This window comes from Cariama cristata, unplaced genomic scaffold (genome assembly GCF_000690535.1).
Source record: "Cariama cristata isolate BGI_N322 unplaced genomic scaffold, ASM69053v1 scaffold40903, whole genome shotgun sequence".
Classification (NCBI taxonomy): domain Eukaryota; kingdom Metazoa; phylum Chordata; class Aves; order Cariamiformes; family Cariamidae; genus Cariama; species Cariama cristata.
In genome coordinates, this window is record NW_009609762.1 from 90 (window position 1) to 21,157 (window position 21,068).

General features: G+C 43.0%; 1 protein-coding gene across 1 annotated transcript in view; it reads left to right on the forward strand.

Moving 5' to 3' along the window:
- Positions 1-2,392: 2,392 nt before the first annotated feature.
- The window catches only part of LOC104159652 (poly(rC)-binding protein 3-like), a gene marked incomplete at its 5' end in the record, with an annotated part of 25,883 nt that continues 7,207 nt past the window's right edge, over positions 2,393-21,068 (forward strand). Inside the window, 5 exons of the mRNA XM_009697617.1 lie at positions 2,393-2,641; positions 5,226-5,369; positions 10,212-10,253; positions 10,757-10,832; positions 12,630-12,682. Of these exons, the coding sequence (XP_009695919.1) occupies positions 2,393-2,641; positions 5,226-5,369; positions 10,212-10,253; positions 10,757-10,832; positions 12,630-12,682 (564 nt within the window). The remainder of the gene's footprint in view (positions 2,642-5,225; positions 5,370-10,211; positions 10,254-10,756; positions 10,833-12,629; positions 12,683-21,068) is intronic.

Below are 21,068 nucleotides of genomic sequence, written 5' to 3' on the forward strand. Positions count from 1 at the left end.
CTGCCAAAAGCTGTTTCAGATAGTTTGTTGCCCAGCAAACAGCATGCTGTTCCTCCATGTGCCTCTTTGTAAACTGCGTTCATGAAAACAAGCATAGGTTGTCTGCTATAAACTCGCAGAAAAACAACTCGGAGCCCTGCCATTTGAAGGAGATCTCTGTGCTTACTGAGACCTGCAAATAAAAGGCAATTACAAATCAGATTTTTTTTTTTCTTGGAATGCTGTTACTTTATTTTTCATCAAAGAGTCTGGGAGCTACGCCTCTCAGTAGTCCTTATTGTGAAACCAGCTATGAGATGTGGGAGAAAGGGATCACTTGATGACACTGAGGGGAAGAAAACGTTATTTCTTTGCAGATGTTAGGGTCTTAGGAAACCCTCTCTCTTTTGTTCTTTAATCTCAAAAAAACTTTGTCAGAGAACTTTGTCTAGATGGGAGAAGATACTGGTGCGTTGAAGTGCGTTTCCTGGGTGGAGGGAAGGTGTTGTGTTTGCCTTACGGACGGGGCATTTCTGGCTCAGACTCTGGATGGCCATCGAACTGTTGGTGTTTGCAGCAGTTTGGGTCTGGGAGAGTCGGAGAGCCTGGCCGGTGGCTCCACGCTCTCGCCCTGGCAGGCAGCAGGTGAAGAAGCTAGGCGAAAGCTTTGCCACCAGGGAAGGCAGAGCTACTGTCAGAGGTGACCTCAGCCGCGAGACCTGATTTCTCTTGGTCCTCCAGATCTCTTAGGTGTCCAAGAGAACTGTCAGGCAGCAGGTATCTGGCTGATTTCTTAGTTGTGTTAAAATAGGAGCAGGTGTGAGTGTGAACCCTGTGCTGGTGAGTGCTTAGCTCTAGGTTTTACAGCTGTTGATACTTCGGATTTTATTTTAAATATTGGTAACCTCATCCAGAGCACTGAGTGCTTTTAGGACACAGGCTTTTAAGGGTGAGATTGGTCTGCTGGTCTGCAAACATTAAGTGACGTAAGTGATTATTCTGGTGACCACAGTTTCATAAGCAATTACCTACCAGTCTGGTAGAATGAAGTAAGAGGGTAACGTTTGGCCAAATAGGTCTTTTGATAAGGCTAACGTAGCAAGAAGTCACACTGCACATTGTCTTAATCATAAGGGTAATGGACAAAATATTACTCATTTTTTATTGCTGACATATGACCAAAGTCAAAGAATAAACAAGATTAGCACTGGAAACAAATGCATAAATGACTGCAGTATTTGGCAGAGTATTTTGTGCTAGATATAGAGATACTCAGACCTGTACGTTAACCAGCAAATACGATCAACGCATCCAGCTTGAGACGTGGTCTATTTTCGTCATCACACCACACAGTGAGCACAGTTGCACGAGGGATGGTCTTTTGTGTTCAGTCATGTAGCCAGGAACAACATGTAGGGTTGCTGTACTATTTTCAAGATAAGGTTACAAAAAAAAAGAGAAGCATAACTGATTGATCAAATTATGGCAAAATTCCAAAGCCTATTATAAAGCAAGGAATTGATATTCTGGCCTTAAACAGCACTAGTGAACAGAAGATGCAATCAGTAATTTAATCAGTCTTTGGAAAGAAGAATAACATGTGTTGTATGTAACCAGCAGGAAAACAAATTAACTTCTTGCTGACTGACACGAAGGCAGCAGTTACGGGAAATACTTTTTGTAAAAAGCCCAAAATATTGCATTGCAATAACAGTCAGGAATGGATTTTGTTTATAAGATGTGAAAGTGCTAACTCAATATGAAATGCCTGGTGTTTTTTCTATTGACTGAAAAGGTCTTTCACGATATTCGTGAAATAATGCTAGGGATTATTTTGGCCTTGTGTGTTTTTTAGTTTCTTCGGGTCTGGTCTTTTTTTTTTTTTGGATAACTAAAATACATTAATGCCATAATCAAATTTAAAAAAAATAAAACAAAACTGGCTCATTACTGCCTTGGGTTCATTAATGAGCTAAAAGTTGATGATGTGCATATATTTAATCAACACTAATTATAATTTAGAAGTGCTTCTGTACCATCCTGAAATATTCCAGAGCATAAGGCAGCCCCAGTTTTCATCCAGAGTAACAAGTCCGCCATCAGTGGATTAAAGAGCCATTTATCTGCCACTCATTTGATTAGCAGACCTTCTTTAGTTATCAGCATTTTTTTCCTTTTTTTTTTTTAATTATTGAAAAGCACTACATTTCACCTTTTCTTAGTCAGCATTGCAACTGTCTGTCTTTGTCCTGAAATTCAGGTCACAGTTTGATTCGTTAGCAGCTACTGAGGACTAATCTTCCTAGGATGGGAGTGATTACGAATTGGCTTGAACAGGCAAATCCATGTCCTGCCAGACCCCAATTACCTTGTCTGGGCATGAGTTTACATATGTGCTCTACCACTTATCTAGCAAAGAAAAGATGAAAGTTTAGACGTGCATTCCCTTCATCGCGTCAGTGAATCACTGGCTTTTGAGACGTGCTGTTACCTGCCCAACAGTGACATTCTCTTTGCTTTGTCTCTGCTCAAGTCCACAGGAGCCCAGGTGCAGGTAGCAGGGGACATGTTGCCAAACTCGACAGAGCGTGCAGTGACTATATCGGGCACTCCCGACGCCATTATCCAGTGTGTGAAACAAATATGCGTGGTTATGCTGGAGGTAAGTGAGCACCTGGCATATCATTCACAGAATCCCAGAATGGTTGGTTGGAAGGGACCTTAAAGACCATCTCGTTCCAACTCCCCTGCCATGGGCAGGGAGACCTTCCACTACACCAGATTGCTCAAAGCCCCATCCAACCTGGCCTTGAACACTTCCAGGGATGGGGCATCCACAGCTTCTCTGAGCAACATCTTCCAGTGCCTCACCACCCTCACCATGAAGAATTTCCTCGTAATGTCTAATCTAAATCTTCCCTCTTCCAGTTTAAAGCCATTGAACATTGCCATAACACTCCATGCCCTTGTAAAACGTCCCTCCCCAGCTTTCTTGTAGGCCCCTTTAAGCACTGGAAGGCTGCTCTAAGGGCTCCCTGGAGCCTTCTCTTCTCCAGGCTGAACAACCCCAACTCTCTCAGCCTGTCTTCATAGGAGAGGTGCTCCAGCCCTCTCACTCTCACTCAAAGAGATGCTCAAACACATTATTAATTTTCAAGTGCCCTGGGTTCCCCAGGGGTGCTGCCTGCCCTTCACGTGCCAGGGATTTCAAGAGGACTCTGTTAGACTATGCCCTGCCTGGTGTCTGAGAGCCTCTTGCAACAGGGTTTAGCAATCAAAGACCAGGGCTGTCATGACACCGTCAAACAACAAACCAGGTCCAGCATGGAGCTGCAAGCTGTTCTGAGAGAAAAGCATTTTATTCTGATGCAGAATAGAGCAGAAAACATCTAGGTCTTGTTTTAAATAGAAATAATTCTGACTAGCGTAATTTAGATTTACCAGGACTTTTTGCTTCCTTGGGATCAGGTCATTGCATAAGGCCAGAATATTTTCTTTTGATGGCAGTTTTTTAGCTCTTAGATTAAATGATTCAAAATTAATTTATATAAAAATCTGGACATTTTAACCCTTGCTGAAAATGCCCATAATTTCATGCAAGTACCTTTCTCAACTGATTAACTTGAATAGAAATTTGAAAAAAAAAAAATAAAATTCAGCAGATCAAAATTAAATATTTTGACCTAGTAATCGTAATTTTTGACAAGGAACATGAAACATCTCTGCTTTATCACATTTTCTGCTGGAAAATTTTCTGTGGTTTTTTGGTTTGGTTTGGTTTTTTACCTAAGTGTAATCAAGGGCTGTCTCATGACGATCTCTGACACCCTACTGTTCTGGTGTTCTTTAAAGAGGGGAGAAACAGTGGAGTGTTTGAGACAGCACTACAGCTTTTGGCTGTTCAGAAGTATGCAGTGCATCAAAATGACATACAGCCTTTGCATCAAAATGTTATAAAGCCTAATTGAAATAAAAGCATAAAAACTAATAAATCCTCAGTATTTTACTGGGGAAAATACTCTTGCTTCAGTTTTTTCTGGACTACTGTGAGGAAGAGATTTCTTTACACAAATGCGAGAGAACCAAAAGATAATATAAAAAAATAATTGTAGTTTGTTATGATGGCAGTAGTTATCAGCTTTGTGAATACAGAGTGTAGTCTATTGTCCAAGTGACATTTGTGGAATAAGTAGTTATTTGTTAAAGAAGATGAGAGAAGCCACTTCTCAAAATCAGAGGGACACAGTCCTATTTTCCCACAGGTAGAGCCACTTTTTAAATAACCAGTTTTGACATAAGAAGTACTTAATTTTAGCGTGAGACAAATCGCAAGCAGCACTAAGATGACACTGGCTTAACGACATTTTGCTGCTTCAAATGTTTAAGAATATGAATGTGCTCTAATTTGCAGCATATATTTAATTTGGCAACAAACACTTTCATTGACAAGAAATAGCTAATTGTATTATATTAATTAACAGAAGTGATATTGTTGTTACCTTGTTTAGTTGTAGTTAATGCACTGACATCAGGGCATCATTCTGCTAGGTGTTGCACAGGCAGATTGAAGCCTTTTTTACAGATACATGCTCCTGCTTTATTTCCGAGGCAGAAATTAGCCGCAATCAGGGGTTTTCCCTTTGGGTTTTTGCCTTGGGCTACAGGGAACAAACTCCCTTTTCATGCATTATGAAGCCCATGGTTATGCTCCTGATGAAGCCAAGAGGATTTTTCTTCAACCTTCCAGCTCAGTCAGATGAAGGGCAGGATCAGGCTGGTCATTTGCAATTGAACAGCTGACCTAAATTGAGTTGGTAAAACAAGAAACCTTGATGTGTAGCAGTGTAGGAAAGCTCGATAAGCAGGAGATGTGCTCCATGTTAACAAAGTGAGAGCACAGGCCAGACTCTTCCAAAACAGCGACAAATTTCAAAATTGTGCCCATGTTTTCTGAAATGCCTTGACATGCTTAATGAAGCTTCATAGCTTCATCTGACAACGGTGGTAATGAAGCCACGAGTGCCAGCACTGCCTGTTTCGTCTGTGCAGTTGGATTTTCCCCTCAAAGCCCGGACAACTGTCCTCCAGCTTGTTTTTGGGCTGGTGGGGTGGAGGGCAGGGTGAGGTGGGCTGGGCTGGGTTAGCTGCATGCCTTGTTGTCTGAGGTGACCAAGATAAGGAGTGATGTTTTTAATACGAACTCTGCTTCATTCTACATTTTGATCGCTTTGTGTTTTTGTCTACAGTCCCCACCCAAAGGTGCCACCATCCCCTACCGTCCCAAACCTGCCTCTGCACCTATCATTTTTGCAGGTGGCCAGGTAAGAGCAGACACCATTTTGGCTTCAGCTGGAAACCACACCGTCTTGGCCCAACCTCAGCCAGCGCCTGTTAGTTCTCAACTTTTACTCTTTTTTGCCTGGTATAGTATTGATGTGCTTTGCCTACTCAGTGTGCTTACAGTTTACAGGAAAGGAGAGCACTGCATTGCAAGCTTGATGCAAAATTATGATGACTCGTATTTTACCAAATTTTAAAATTAACTTCTGTAATTAAGAAAAGTCCGCCCTTCTGCAAATTGAGAGGTGTCCAAATCAGACGGTCCCTGAGTGGGACAAAACTGCTTATTTGTAGGGGTTGGTTTTTTCACTCTTAACTAGCAGTATAAGCAGTTTTGTCTGTTTTCAGAGATGATCAAACAGCAGGATGTCTCTGCTCATGAAAGGCACAGATTTTCTCTGATAGTTTTCATATTTTTTAGGACCAAATAGTACATTTTGTAGTAAAAATTTACACACACATAATTTCTACTGCTTGTAGTCCCTCAGGACCAAGTAGCAATGGGGTTCTGAGGTTACAGGATCTACATACATGCAAGTGTAGACCTTCCCAACCATGGCGTGCAACAACCTGATTGATAACACAAGAACAGCATTCCTGTTTCTTCTTTATATAGTGAAGTTTTGATGATTCCCCCTTCATCTTAAGCTATATGAGTCAGGGTTCTCATCTGCCTTTAAAACCCCATGTGCAATGTGACTCTCCCTTGTCTTTTGATAATGCTCTGAAATGGTTCTGCAACGTGCTGCTGAGACATGGCGGGAGTTTGCTCTGCCATCATCCGTTGCAGGTGGAATTCACTTTCAGTAACTGATGAGCCAGCAATGAACACAGCTGATATGTACCCTAAAAACACCACAAGAGTCTCACAAGGGGACCCATATAGCCAGCAGGCTAAGAGCAGCCCTGCCCAGATATGTGCAATGGTGGAAGAGTAAGATGCTGCAAGCCCTGCCCAACTCAAGGGGGGACTGATCTCCTAAATCTGGCCTAGAGGAAGGTAGCCATTTCTCTACTCAGGATTCACGTATGTGAAGTCTCTCTCACAGTAAGGCACCCACACCCAGCCAAATCTTTTACCCAAGATGATGGCAGGGCCTCTTTTTAAGTAGTTACCCAGTGGGAAGAACCACTTACCTGCATGGTGGAACGTCTGCAGGCAGGTCCCACCTCCCGTCCCATTAGCCTAGCCCAGTTCATCACCCTGTCGTAGGGTCTAGAGACCATGTCTCACCCCAGCAGGCAATTCGGAGATCATAGGAGAAGGTGGACACGAGGTTCCTGGTGGAGCAGAGGGCACAAGCTGCTGCTGGTATAGGTGGTGGTATGATGATCCACGCCACCACAATCTGCTCTTTTGTGAGGAAGCTCCTGCACATCTCAAGCGTATGCCAAAGTGCCATTGCTTCTGACAGGCCCTTGTAATGAGCTTTCTCTGAATTTTTGTCTCAGAGTTTCATCTTCTACTCTATAATGATAAGTTGTGATGTACATCCAGATTTTCACAATCTGGATGTAGTAGCTTTCAGTTCCTGGTGTTGAAGTCTACCACTCTTAGTTGTCTTCAAAATAAGAAATCTACTTCCTTAGTGACCAAAGTTGAATTGAAATTTAAAATAATTTGCCAGGAATTGGTCTATGACTGAAAATTCACAATAATTTATTCCATATATATAAAAGTTTACACTGCAGTGCTTTCCTTTAAGAAGTACGTGTGTATATATGCAGCAGCCCACGTTACCAGTATTGTAATTGCCACTACCTTCAAAGACTGTCTCTGTATATGATTACTCAAAAGTATTGAAACTGTTTGCTAGAGTGCTCTGAACAGTTTGTATAAAAATTTGAAAGTGTCTTATTTTAAGGTCTAATAGCTCTTGTCATCTTCAGTTTTACCAGTTACAAAAGTGTTCTTGTTCTCTAATGCAACCTTGTTGATGTATGAAGGGGCGTAAGAGACATACACTTTCTGTGTGTTTTGAATTTCCGTGTTCTCTGACTAAGCAGACTTTTTAAGAAAATGCTTGAGATGTGTTTGGAAGTCCATATGGAAAGACACTTTAACCAAGTTTCATAAGTGACAATTAATAATGAAAATAAAATTTTATCAGCAGTGTTAATTCCATCCAACCTTTTGGCTACACTATCATAAGTTATTTTCCATTCTACATTACATCATGGCTATCTTGAGAGGTTTTGGTTTGTTTAATGCTTGCATATCAAGCAATACTAGCAAAATCAATTTCTAGTTTTCCTTAACAATATGAGATTCTTCTGCTGTAATTATTGCTTTTAATTCTCTTGTGCTACTTCGATACTGTATCGCATGACAGAACTAAAAGGAAGCTGAACACCCTCCTGCCCTGCTCTGCCTCTTACCAATATTTAGCATATGCAGTGGTTAAAAAAAAAAAACAATCCAGCACTCCTGCCTGATGGAAACAAATTGGAAATTTCTACCCACTGTGCTACATTGCTGTTTAGATGGGTACTTACAGGGTACAGCTTTGCTTTGTGTCTCATAGCAGTTTTATGGTTTAAGTTGAGGAAGATTTGTAGACCAGGTCATTCCTGTTGTTACTAATGTCAGTATGTCAGTAGGAAAGTTGCCCTTGACTTTGATGGAAGCAGACCCATAGCTCATGTCCTTAGTGAAACGTTACAGCACAGATGTCTCCATAGCCTCTACCGGGCTTTTACTTAGCATACCAAAGACACAGACGGGCACAGTTCCTCTGCCAAGGGGCAAAGCAGTCAAAGAAAGTTTTTCTCAACTTAAATCGATCAAATGACCTTTTGGGAGCCTAGGAAATGAAGAGCTTTATTTTTTACTTGGAAAGAAAATTCAAGACCCATCTTGTCCATGCTGCTTTAATGGTTTTCATAGGCAACCAAATAAAAGCTAGTCTGAGCTCCAAATGTTCATCATTTTTGTTATTTCTCCAGTTTGTTTGCTTCCTCATATGTATATATGGAAGTATGAGGGAGCAGAGTGATGAGGAAAGGGGTTTCTTCTGTCAGGTTCGCTGGCGATTTTTTTGCAGTGGTTACTTGCTGGTTTGTAGACCACTGCTTGGGAAGCACCCATGTAAAAGATGTTCTCTCAGCTAGGTTTGAAGTGAAGCCAAGATCAGAAAGGACACTTGTGATCCAGCACAGAGGCTTGGAGCCCAAAGCATGGTTTCCATGTTTGCTCATGGAGCTAAGCCCAGCGCTGTTTCCAGCTGTAACCTCCCTGAGGCTACTCCTTGGCTACACAGAGTACACAGAGCCCCCACGCTGCAAAGGGGCGTAACATCTCCTTAAGGTTCTCCTCATTTGGTAAAACACTTAAACACATGCTTTGCTTGCTTGAATACGTGCTTACTTAAGACCCTCTGACAGCAGTGATCACCTGTTTCGGTAGACTGGAACCTTTTCTTGTAATTTATAAACCATCAGTAATGACCATCCCCGTAGATGCATCTCAATATGTTTGCCCATGAGCATCCCATTGAGCCCAGTTGCACACACTTCTGCCTGCAAACTGTTCATGTACATAATGTTTGCTGGATTGCGGTCTTGCTTTATAATTAATTTAAAAATGGAATTAAATGTTTCTCCTCCAGAAGGGAAATTCTGCTGCAGAAATGTGCATGAAGCAGTTGAGGCATTAAAGGGTTTAATATCCGAACTCCATTAAATGAATTGTTTTATCATTTGCAGAGGATTCATTACTTTCTGAGAGGCCTTTTGTCAAATAAGCATTTTGCAAACTAAGCTAATCAGCTCTGTTCCCGTTTATAATTCTCCCACTACAAATATTTATATGTTACAGTTTAACCTTCTGCTTTCCTGCCTTTCTAAGCATAAGCACATTAAAATTTTTCTGACATGCTGTTCCTTTCAGAAAAGCCCTACAGGATATAATAGAAAATTAGAAACTCTCTATAGTTTTTTCATTGTAGGCCATTACAGAGAGTTGAACAGAGCAAGCAGGAGAGACAAAAGGGCTGTGCTAACTGGTGCCAGGCATGCTGCCATATCCCTCCTCACTCACAGGCTTTTTTTTGTCACCCTCACCTCACCCCAGTGCTGCCAGAAGTGATGCCAGAAACTATACCCCTTGTACTGCTCTTGAGGTGCAGAGAGGCTGGATTTGGAGGGAGGATATTTGGCTTCTTGTGGAAGATAAGACCACCACGCTGGGGGTCTCCATCATGGTCCTGTCTCCAAACTGGTGTGCTGGCCCCATGCCCAGGCACTGCAGGACAGGCTGCCATCCAGCACATGTGCTCACGTACCCGCTGGCGTGACAGCCTGAGCACGAGCCCCGTGGGGTGCACCAGGCACACGTTTGCTGGCACTTAGCATCTGTTGCTGTCAGTAGCCAGACAAGATGGCTCGGAGTCGGCTGGTGTGGGTCCCTGCGCAGGGCAGTCAGGAGCTGGATGGCAGGGCAGGGCATCCCCAGGGCATTTCTGCCCCATCCCCACTCTCCCCCTTGTTGTTTCGGCATCAGCATCTCCCTGCGTGCATCGGTGGCACTGGGTGGATGGGCAGCAGGGAGGGGAAGTGGCCACCCCTCTGTGCTCTTCGACCTCTGCAGCGTCCCCAGCTCTGCTCCCGGCAGACGGAGATGGACTAAAGTGAGGGGACCAAGGTCATCAGAGCTCAGGCAGTGGCACTTGGCATCCCCTGCTTGCAAGATGGGTGCAGGGAGCCCGACAGAGACCTTTCCATACCATGCCAAGCATTATCAAGCAGCACAAGACAATTAAGCTTCACTCAGTGTTGAAAGTGATGCGGGTGGCATTTGCCTGGGGAGCCAGGAGGAGATTTTCTGATGAGAACAGGGACGCTGCTTGTCCCACCTGACTGATCTGTGTCTTAACTGTGCTTGTTGTTTTCAGGCGTTCACGATTCAGGGCCAGTATGCCATCCCTCATCCAGACGTGAGTCCAGCGCACGTAAATTACTCCCTTTTTCTTCCTCTCCCTCTTATTTGTTCTGGGCAACATTTGCTTTCTGCAGTTAGCAATAATGACACAGCCTAAGGACACCTTTCCTGAACAACACACTGTAGAGCCAAGTGTTGGCTCAGCTGCATCTCTTTTATCTCGTGTAATACTTGCTAGAAAGTACAATGGCCCAGGAACAAATGACAGTTATCTTGGTCTTTTTTTGCATGTGATATATTTGAGTTCTTTTAATATGTAATTCTACAGTAATTAGTTAATATTAACAATAGCCATTACATGTAATAACAGTAGAGATGTCATTTATAACCAGTTTGGTTTTGTTTTTTTTTCTCTACGGTGGATTAGAATGAATGATTAAACCTTTTTTTTTCAATATAATTTTAATTAATCCAGTTTTAGAACATGTAAGATGGTTTCTCTGCTCTGAAATAATTCCATTTGATTGGTTAGTTCTAATTTCCCATCCTGCCCTGCAGTTGACCAAGCTTCACCAGTTGGCTATGCAGCATCCCCCCTTTACTCCCCTTGGGCAGACCACCCCTGGTTTCCCTGGTACGTACCCATGACCCCCTGGGGATGTCCTTCTTCTTAACAGCTTTGTATCCCGTGGTCATTACATCATTTTAATGATAAATGTGGTCAATGACCAGCGACCCTTCTGTTTTTACACATTAATCTCTGTTCTTCCCTCCCGCGCCTCTGTTACAGTTCCTTTCATCATTACTAAAACATGCTTTGTTTGTTACATTTATTAATCAAAACAGCTTCATTTGTGCCATTAGCTAAAAGCCCTGGGTTTCTTTTGTTCTGTCCTGGTAAAGTTATTATGGCCTATACAGTATGTACCAGTTGGTCTTGAGTGAAGTACTTGGGCATGCATCTTGTCAAATTTCCAGTTTGGTAACGTGGTTCAGAAAGAAGCAAACACAGGAAAACAGTATGTAATCTTGGTACAGGAATACTGATTAAAGAAAGTACGGCATGCTGAAACTCAAATTCCTCGTAGGGCCAAATGTCATAAGAGCATCTGTAATCATCACTGCTGGGACAAGTGACTCTCTTCCTACTAGATATGCAGATATAGCTACAAAATGCAATGGAAATTTGGTTAAATTAAGGACTGCAGATTTGGTCCATACTTATTAAAGCTGAAGCTGAATTCTTGATTCAAGAGTGAGAAGTCAATTAACCCTGCAATAAATCATTTTATTGTACTTCACTACATACAAGCTTGGCATCTAAAAACTTCACAAACCAGAAGTACGTATGTACTGGTACATGCTTTGTATGGCAAATAACATTTTATCACATACATCAAATTCTGTGAGCTACTTGAGTGTTTTATATTCAATGTAAAATAAGCATATGCAACTCTTAATTGAGTGTAAACATAAGCAAAATGTAGGTGAGTCCCTTTTTTGTAAGAGTATTTCTTTTCCATCTTTTCTAGTTGGAAATGAGTATTTTTGGCATGTCTTTACAGATAATAATACACACCAAAAAAAGAGAAAGGAGGAAAAGAGACAAGACATCCAAAATATACTTTTGTTTCTTTATGATGTATCTGATAAAATATCTACAAGTAATGCTAAATTGCCTTTCCTAGCTTTATATTTTCCTTATTCTTGTCATTAACATGCTGCTCCTTAGTCTTTTCCTGGTTATATTTGTGAGATGTACGTTTCTGTAATGTTACTGTGTGTTAGAGCAGTAACTCCATTTTTCCTGAGCATTTTCCTTTTGTCCACCCAATTTACAAACAAATGTATGCAGCTTAGAGTATTTCGCACATTTTCCTTTAAAAATTACCCTTCCCAACATTTCTTCAGCAACTAATCCCACATATAATTTCCAAGTTTTCCTAGGTTAATTTCCTTATTTTAATTTATTAATTTTTCTTTTTCATATCTATGTCTTTTATTCCACTAATTGTTCATTTGACTTCCACTTTCATTTTCCATATTCTAGAACTCCTGGTAGACAGGTCAAATTTCAGCCATCCGTTAATTTCTCAATTGATGTGTTTAGAACAAACAGAGGCTATTTTTAGGGGAAACGCTTAATTTTCTAGAAGCTTTTTATGACCCTGTGGAATCTCATGTGACATTTGTTGCTTTGGTGGGTTAAAGGTTAATTAAAATAAGACTCATTTAAAATTAGTCCAGCCCGCTGAGTTTTGCATCTCTTGCTTTCTTTTCTGTTTCACTAGCAGTTCTCTATTTTTCTTTGCTCCTCTCTTTTTTTTTTCTTCCTTCTTTCTGTATGTTTTTTTCTTTAAAATACCATTTGTTGTGTCTTACCCTTCTTGCAAACAAGTGGTGTAACATTTTCCCTCTGTCCCCTGAATAGGACTGGATGCCACTACTCCAACCAGTTCCCATGAACTTACTATTCCCAATGATGTAAGTGGACCAATAGTCTGTATCACTTTCTCTTCTCTCGCTCCTCTGCCATTGGAGGGGAAACCTCTCATCTTTGGCTGATTTGTAAACATTAGTCCTTGGCATAAACCGTACGGCATTTAGTCTGTTGGGGAGGGGGTATTAGGGGTTAGTGAAATGCTGGACAGGAGCAGCAGAAGGGACTGTCCCCTCTCGTCTCAGGTCTCCAGTGATGCTGGTTTAGTTGCACAGTAGTGCCCATGCTGCGATGCTTCACCAGCTTCATTAAAGCCTGGGTGCCTGCTGCTTGCAGTGGTCTTAGATGAGTCATCATCAAAGTTCATCTCTCAGGTGGCACTAGCATGGGTGGTCTTAGCAGAGGGTGCAAAAACGTGCAGCTCCATGTCCATGTTGGGCTGGAGTCCTCCATGCTGGGAGAGTGGAGAGCTTGCACCGCAACAGCTTATTCCATGCCGGTCTCTGCTGCACCCTGCAATTATCTGAGACAGCATTTTTCCTGAGCAAAAATAAAACACAGGGCTAAAAACAAACAGCAGCTCTGGACCAGCTGTAATCGACAGACCCAGTCTCCATGAGCAATATGGTGCTGAACCTCAAAACAGCTACTGAAAATGCCCAACAGATACGCTGCGTGTCATATAAAAATGCCTTCCCGTTTTATTCACTTTCATTGCAAATGGGGGGGTGGGGGTGGGTGGAGTTCAGTTTTCATTACGAGTGAGTCACTTGGAAAATGGAAGATTTCCCCTTCAGTAAAAAAATGCTTTTAAGCATGAGTGGGATCACAAATAGCAATTATATTGCCTAAGAGATACTCACAATATTGTGTAAGCCCTATTAAACTCAGTGGCAGTGATTTACAGTAAGAAAAAAATACAGAATAACAAAGAAGGGAAGGTGTGAATGCTGTGATTTCGGAAGCTTTCTGTTACTCAAAAGATGCCCTGCTGATTTATCAGTACCTGCTTTACAACCCAATTTATTGTATGTTGAGAATTTTATGGGAGGACCCTATTTGTCCTTACAGTGCAAGTTTTCTAATCTCGCTTTCAGGCAGATGTTGTTCTTGCCATCAGTGCTATAAATCCAAGGTCAGTCTTCTGACATCACTTCTTTCAGGGTTCATAGTGGAGAAAGAGAGGAAGAAAGTTGGCCTTGAGTCCTGTAGTGCAGTAGAAAATGAAAAAATCATCAGTTTCTCATCCAGGAGGTATGAAATGCCCCACCTCAGCACTATCCTCTGAAAAGCAAACACGCATCCGTGCGTTGTTTCTAATAGGTTTTTCTGGCTACGCAGTGCGTGTCTTGCTGTTACTGCTAAAGGAGCAAAAGCAAGGCCAAAATGGGGTTAAGCTTAGAAACAAGCTGCAGGGGCTCCACAGGTGGTGAAAGCGAGTTCTGGTGCTTGTATGGTGTCAAGGTGTGCATGAAAGGACCAAAAGGCATTAGTGCTGCGTGCGTGCGTGTGCGTGTGTGTGTGTGCACACCCAGTGCTGCAGTGCCAGAGGAGAGGGAAGGAAGGGCGCTCATGTCCCGTCAGGCATCAGGGGCTGCCTGGGAATTTTGCAGAGGGAAAACCAGTTTCCCTGTGCATTTCCACAAACCGTTTGCTCTGCCTGTGCCCTGGGCTGTCAGCGGTGCCAGGCTGTCCTTGGGCTGCAGCAGCAAGAGGGTACCCTGCATACCAATGTCCCGCAGCCCCATCACCGCTGCAGCAAGGCCGCTCTCTGGGCAGCCCAGTGCTGAAAATGAGGAGATGAGGGAGACAGAGGGGCATGGGGCAGAGAGGGAGCCGGGTGAGGAGGCACCAGCACCCATGTTTTGTGTGTGCCCTGTCAGATGGGGCATGGAGGGGGGGGTCTGGATGGGAGAGGCAACAGCAGTTGTGCAGCAAAGCTTGCATGGGTAATTTGACTTCACTTTCCTGATAAACATCTCCTAGTCCCGGTTTTGATAGACAGGCAGTCGGTGTGGCACAGCGATTATTTATCTGGTTGAAGGTGAAAGTAGCTGCGTGTGGCCAGTCCCCTGCCTGCCCCGACTCCAGGGATCCCCTGTGCTGCATGAGTACCCCAGCTTTCTTATCGCATGTGCTTATGTGTGCAAAAGTCCAGCAGGGATGACAAGAACATGAGACCTGGAAATATCTATGTGCTCTGCAGCTACCAGAGAAGTCAGTGTATATCTATATATGCTATGCTTATTTTTTAAAAACAAGAAATGATAAGCACATAAAGCCAAAGCCTCAGTAAGAATCTGGTGGAGCAAAATCAGATATAAAGATAATAAGGACCTCAGACTTTAGCCTAGTCTACAGAAAGTAGATATTAATAGCCATTCACAGTTTGCATAGCTTCATATTAAAATAAATTTTCCTCACTCCCTCTGACATTAAGGCAGTGACAGAATTTTTTTTCTGTTATTAATAATTCCTGTAACAACATCATGCTACTTTCTTCATACAGTATGCTGCTAATTGCAACTGACCTGTTGCTCGATAACAGAGATATCAGAGAACAAAGAAATGCATTTTACAGAAGGTTATTTTCCACATGCTAAAAGCCAAAGCTTCCTCTCCTAATAATGAATTCAGAAGATTTGCCTTTCTAGGTTTTCTCATAACTTCTAGGTATCACCAAAAAGAGACCAGAGAGGACATTTCTCCAGGTCCCTCTCAGAAGTCACTTTGATCTATAGCTAGTATCTCTTTTTCCTCATCAAAACCTCTTTTAGGGGCATTTGGTTGCCTTTCTTTTCTTGCTGGGATATTGTCTGGCCTTCTCCCGCTGCCTAAGTTACACAATATAAGTGTGTTTCACATAAATCCCAGAATAAAGTGATGTTAACAGTGGCAGGTCCTTAAAGGAATGGAAGGGGTGGTATCCCTGGGTGTAGCTGTTTGGGCACAGATACCAGGTGTCTTAAGATTTCATGATCCAATCCCCCCAAATGCCCATTGAGAGTAAATGATCAAACCAATAATTAAAACAATTTCATTAAAAATCATGCATACTTTGCATATAGATGGGAGAGACAGGCAGAGGCAAGTAACAGGAAAACAACTTCCCCCTCAGAAAGCACCAAGAACATTTTAAGAAAGCTATAAATCTGATCAATACTCCATAGAAACAGAAATGTCGATCCATCCAAGTTGGAAATGGCATACTGAAGAACTGCCTTCGTTTTCCCATGGAGCCAGAAGCACCTCCCTGCAAACGACGGAGGTGGACCCACGTGTGCAAAATGCTCTTGAAGCAGCCCACAGTGAAATCCAGCGCCAGCTCCACGTGATGCTCCAAGGAGGTCTGCGTGGTGCTGCCTCTTCCACCAGCGCTTGCTGGGCAGACTGAGCTCTCGTCTTTGCAGATCCCCAATCCATCATCTGCGATGGGAAGAATCGGTGCAAGCCCTTGAGGAGAACACCAGGGCAGCGTCTGTCCCCAGCTGTGACTTTCAGCAAGGCCACCCACCACCTACACGTTACAGAAATAAATGCATCTCACCATCCCTACGGCCCTCTTCCAGAAAAGTCCTGAGAACAAGTGCCATGTTGTATAAAACAAAGCTGATGGCTAAGTCCATCCCTGCCTCAGAAACTTTCCAGTTGTATGAGAGGGTTTAATAGCAATGGTTAGGTGAAGACTTAATAACCCACACAAGATGTGCTGGGAAAGGTCCTGCAGTAGCGTAAGTCAAAGCACTTCTACTGACAGCAAGGGACCTGTGTATTCAACCTCAATAAATTTACCTTATTGCTGAAAGCCTTCCGTGTAATAGAGAAATAATACTCAGAGCAAAAATACAGAATTAACCAGATTCTGTCAATTAGCAATGTTTAAGGGGATGTGTTATGAGAAAAAAAAAAAATCTCATTTTTTATGTGTTTGCGCATGGCCTGATTTTTGTCTCCCCTCAATCTAAGAAAATGGCATTTGATTCCTCAAGTAGACCTGTCCAGATGAGCTCAAGAATCAATAGAAAGATTCTGCAGATAATATCCATCCGAAGCAAAATGAGACCATTTGTGGGACAAGGCACTATTGAGCATTAAAAGGAATTCCCCCCCAGAATGACCTACTGCTCATTTCAGGGAACAGGATGGGAACCGACGTTGGGCCTTGAGTAAATTGAAATGCACACAAATCTGCAGAGTCATTTGGGTTACAAAACAAGTAATAAGAAGGCTTATTTCTGAACATGTTTTCTCTATGCCTTCTTGAAAAGTCTGTGAAATTATTATAGTCCAGCTTTTGCATTATCCTGGCAAGGAAAGTGAAGTTTATTATTATTATTAATATTATTATTGGTTTTTAAGAGACACAGAGTATTTAAGCATCTCTTTCCAGGCCCTGCAGTAAGTCTATAAAGAACTGTAATCATACCTCAGGAGTTTATTTCTCCCTATAGAGTACTCTGCCCCAGCATTTCTAACTAAAAACAAAACCCAACCCAAACCTGGAACTAAGAAAGCCTGTATCTTTACGAAAAGTGTTTGAAGAGTCACCTTCATGATGAGCACCTGCTTACTCAACTAATGCAGAGGCTTTGCCAAAGCCAATGGACTTGCTCTGGGTTGGCAGTGGGGAACCAAGGGGAACCGCGTGTACCTGTGGACAGGTATGGTCAACCCCTCTGCTCTGGACAGCAGATATCAAGTTGCAGAGGCCACTTGGCCCTTTGTACCAGGACCGCATTCATGATAAGAAAGGAATCTGCCTTTTTTATCAGTATTTAAAAAGAAAGTGAGCTCCATGCCACTTCCAGTGACAAGTGATACTCTGCAGCATTGGACTTGGATAATAAACCAAAAACTAAAAGTCTGATTGCTCCCGGTGCTGCACAGAAGTCATGGACATAGAGGAACAAACCTGTAGGAAACACCAAACAGAAAGCTGCTGTTATTAGGCTCTGTCACCAACTTTAGCATTATGGGAAATATATATATATATTTAGCATTATGGAGAAGAAAAAAAATGGAAGAGAGGGACCTGAACCAGATATGGCATCGCATATTGGGAGAAACTATTAGCATCAAGAGTTTGGAGCGGGAGAAATCACAGTAGACTTTCCATTCCCACCCTTTAGACGTCCAGGCTCCTGATTCAGTCCTTTTTACACTGATACCAGCAGAACTTAACTGAAGGACAGAGTAAACCTAGAAAAAGGCAAAAACCAGAATCCATGTTTTAGGGTTGGTTTTTTTGGTGGTGTTTTTTTTTTTTTTTGGCATGAGGATAAATCAGGTACATCGAGGTAGAGGAAGACAGATCGGAAGCGATATGGAGAAAGTGAAAAGGGAACAGTTTTTCCATGATCCTCACAGTCCAAGAAGGAGGGGACATCAGCTGAAATTTTGAGGTATATGGGCAAATGGTGATACCTACGCATGAGCAAGCTCTGCAGGTCAATGCTATGGCCCTTCTTGGGCACCAGAAGGAGAGACGGGTTCAAAAAGAAATTGTCGGACACACGGACTATTGAGCATAAAGGCAGAGATACCAGCTGCTGCTCAGGTAGTCTGTAAGCCTTAGGTGGGAATCTGGGATACCATTGGAAACTTTGTTTTATACCTCACAGTGTTTTTATAATTTTTTTTTTGTAAGTGTGTGCTACTGCCACAGTCAGAAACAGGCTGCTGGGTCAGGTGCACATCCAATCTGCGCTGTTCCACTCAAGTCTTGAGAGAGTTAAAATATATATGCATACACATATGCATATTATGCCTGTATGTATATATGTGTATGTTATATACATTACACATACATATATTTATAGTATATGTACTATACTATAGTGCATAGTAGGCTTGGTATAGTCTACAGTACCTCTGGCTCTTCTGTCACATGGGCCAGCTTTATCACTTGTTTTCTGGAGAATTTCCTCTTGATTTATTCCATAAGTGAAAGTAAGGCTTACTGTATGTTGAGCAAGCAGGTGAGCATCAAAAATAACACAGCACCTAAAGTCCTTGAAAACAGCTATACGCTTACTGTCCTCCATATTCCCTAACTGTGTCCTGTAAGCTTGGAAAAGCAGCGAACCCAGGTCTGTGAAACATGCAGCTTTGCATGCAAGGTAGCAACTTTCAAAGCCTGGGGAAGTTTGCTTTTGTGGAGAGGGACTTTTGTGGGACTAAATTACACGTAGCCTGCTAAATCATGTGAAATGGACGGCTGCAGAATGACAGGGCGGGCAGCTGACAGTGTTAGAAAGGTCAGTCTTGAAAAGATAAATGTTTGGGTGCAATTTGACATGGCTTCATCTCAAAGCAAGGCAAGGCAGGCGTTTTTTTCTAAAACCAAATGTCCACGGCCTGATTGATCAAAGCTTCGTAGGTGAAAACCAGTCCCTTGAACTTCTTCCAGAACCCATCACCTCTTGAATATTCAGATACTGCACAAATTTCAGCATATGTAATACGTAATGGGAAAGGCACCCCAGAGAGAGCCCGAGCACCCAGCACTACTGTCCTTCCAGTGCGGCAAAGGGCAAAGTGTATTCTGTGTGAGCTGCAGGTCGTGTCCTGACTTGCAGAGCATGTTCCAGCAGCCCATTGTCAAAGCAACAAACGATGACTTTGGAGAGATTCAGCCCAAAGGTTACCAAACCTCTCTTCCAGATGGTCGCATCACCAATATCCTTGACCAGTCTGGAGTGAATCTTCACTGCCTAACTCAAAGTCAGCTAGAACATTGCAAATTCTTTGTACTGACCCACCTGGGTTACAAGCCTCGTTGGAGGACCCCCAGCACGTAGAAGTGGCAGTCTCCTGAGTGACCCAGCAAGTGCCCTCTCAGAGCTGGTGAACCAGACATTTAAGACTATATCTCACAACGTGTCTGAAGAACCAGTAGTCCCACACAGTTCCTCTGCTTTGAATGCCACAAAGACAACCACACCTGTGAACTGAATGGCTTGAAATTCTTCTAAATAATATATTTTTATATATTTTTGCAAAAAGTAATTTTATCAGATTTCCACTCGTCTGCTTTGGACAGACTGAGGGAATATGTGCAGCCTCCATTTTCCTGTTAACACTTAAGACATAATTATTAAAGCAACCAGAAGCATGTTCAGATCTGCACATCAAGTTGAGAAGTGTCAGAGCAATCTGACAACGTGATGGGCACCGTAACAGCTGCTTCACAGAGCCTAAATCCTGGTCACTGCTTCATAAGATCATCAGTAGCAACAGATGGATTCTTGACCAGTCGCTTCAAGATGATCATCATCGCAAAAATGATTAGATGCTGGTTGTGGCAGAAGGAAATACTGACAGTCTCCACTCCTGTGGGCCACTTCAAGCCACTCCGGTATCTGAGGGAACAACTCTGGCTAGCAGTCAAGTAAAGACGACCCAAGGTTTTTCCCTGCTCTGTGCTCCATTCTGCTTCTGCAGTAGTGAACACTTCTGACTGGCTTTGGGTAAATTATAGCTACAGTATGGCATGCAAATGATTCATGGGAACAAAATTATGGAAGTTCATCACCAGGTTTTGACAGATAAGAGTGGATCTAGCGCTGCTAGCTTTGCTGTGCAATGATGCTCTGGTAGGACTGCCTTTGCTTTCCTCACACTGAAGGCATACTCTGATAAAAACCAAACCCCACGACTGGTGCTGCCGCCTGTGCGCTGGGCACTCTTCTCTCCTGCTTCACCTTCACTGCCTGCGGACCGTGGGGGGCCAGTGAGACTGAGGGGTAGGAAGGGGATGCTTAGGGATCCCTGTGCTGCTAACAGCTGGTGTACACAGGCACAGCCGTGTCTGCATTGAGTCAGGCTAGAGGCTTCCTGGAGAAGCTCACACAGGTCCTCTGCACTGGCACGGCAGTCACACACTGAGAGACGTTCTCGGGATAAGGACAGGGAGCTCAGCGAGGCCCGTCTGTTTGAACAGGACAGGGAATCTTGTGTGGATTTCCTGAAACCCCATTTTTTTTCCCCTTTGTGGCTTCTCCTCTTGTGCTTGATCTCTGTTTTAGGTACCTGCTTTGGTTTTGTGCCTGAAACATGAAGCAAGGATTACACTGGGGGGGGGAGGTTCTTCTTTTGCTGAAGTGTCTTGACAATGTGAATCTGTTTCTGGCAAGATACTCCAAAAGTACGACAGTACCAGAAAGGGTAACACATCAGAGCCTGAAGCAGCGGGAAGGGTGGGAGGGGAAGGCAGTCTCTGCATCTTGGAACGTCCTCCTGGCTACATCATCCCAGTGTCAGCAGACCTGTTGAGCAAAGTTTCCATTTTCTACCCATTCTGGCCACAGTATCCCAGTGTCAACAGACTTGTTGAGTGAAGTTTCCATCTTCTACCCATTCTGGCCATCGTTGAGCTTCTCAGCACCCATCCTTCCTTAACACAGAATAAAAGCCCCCGCCCCCCCCCCC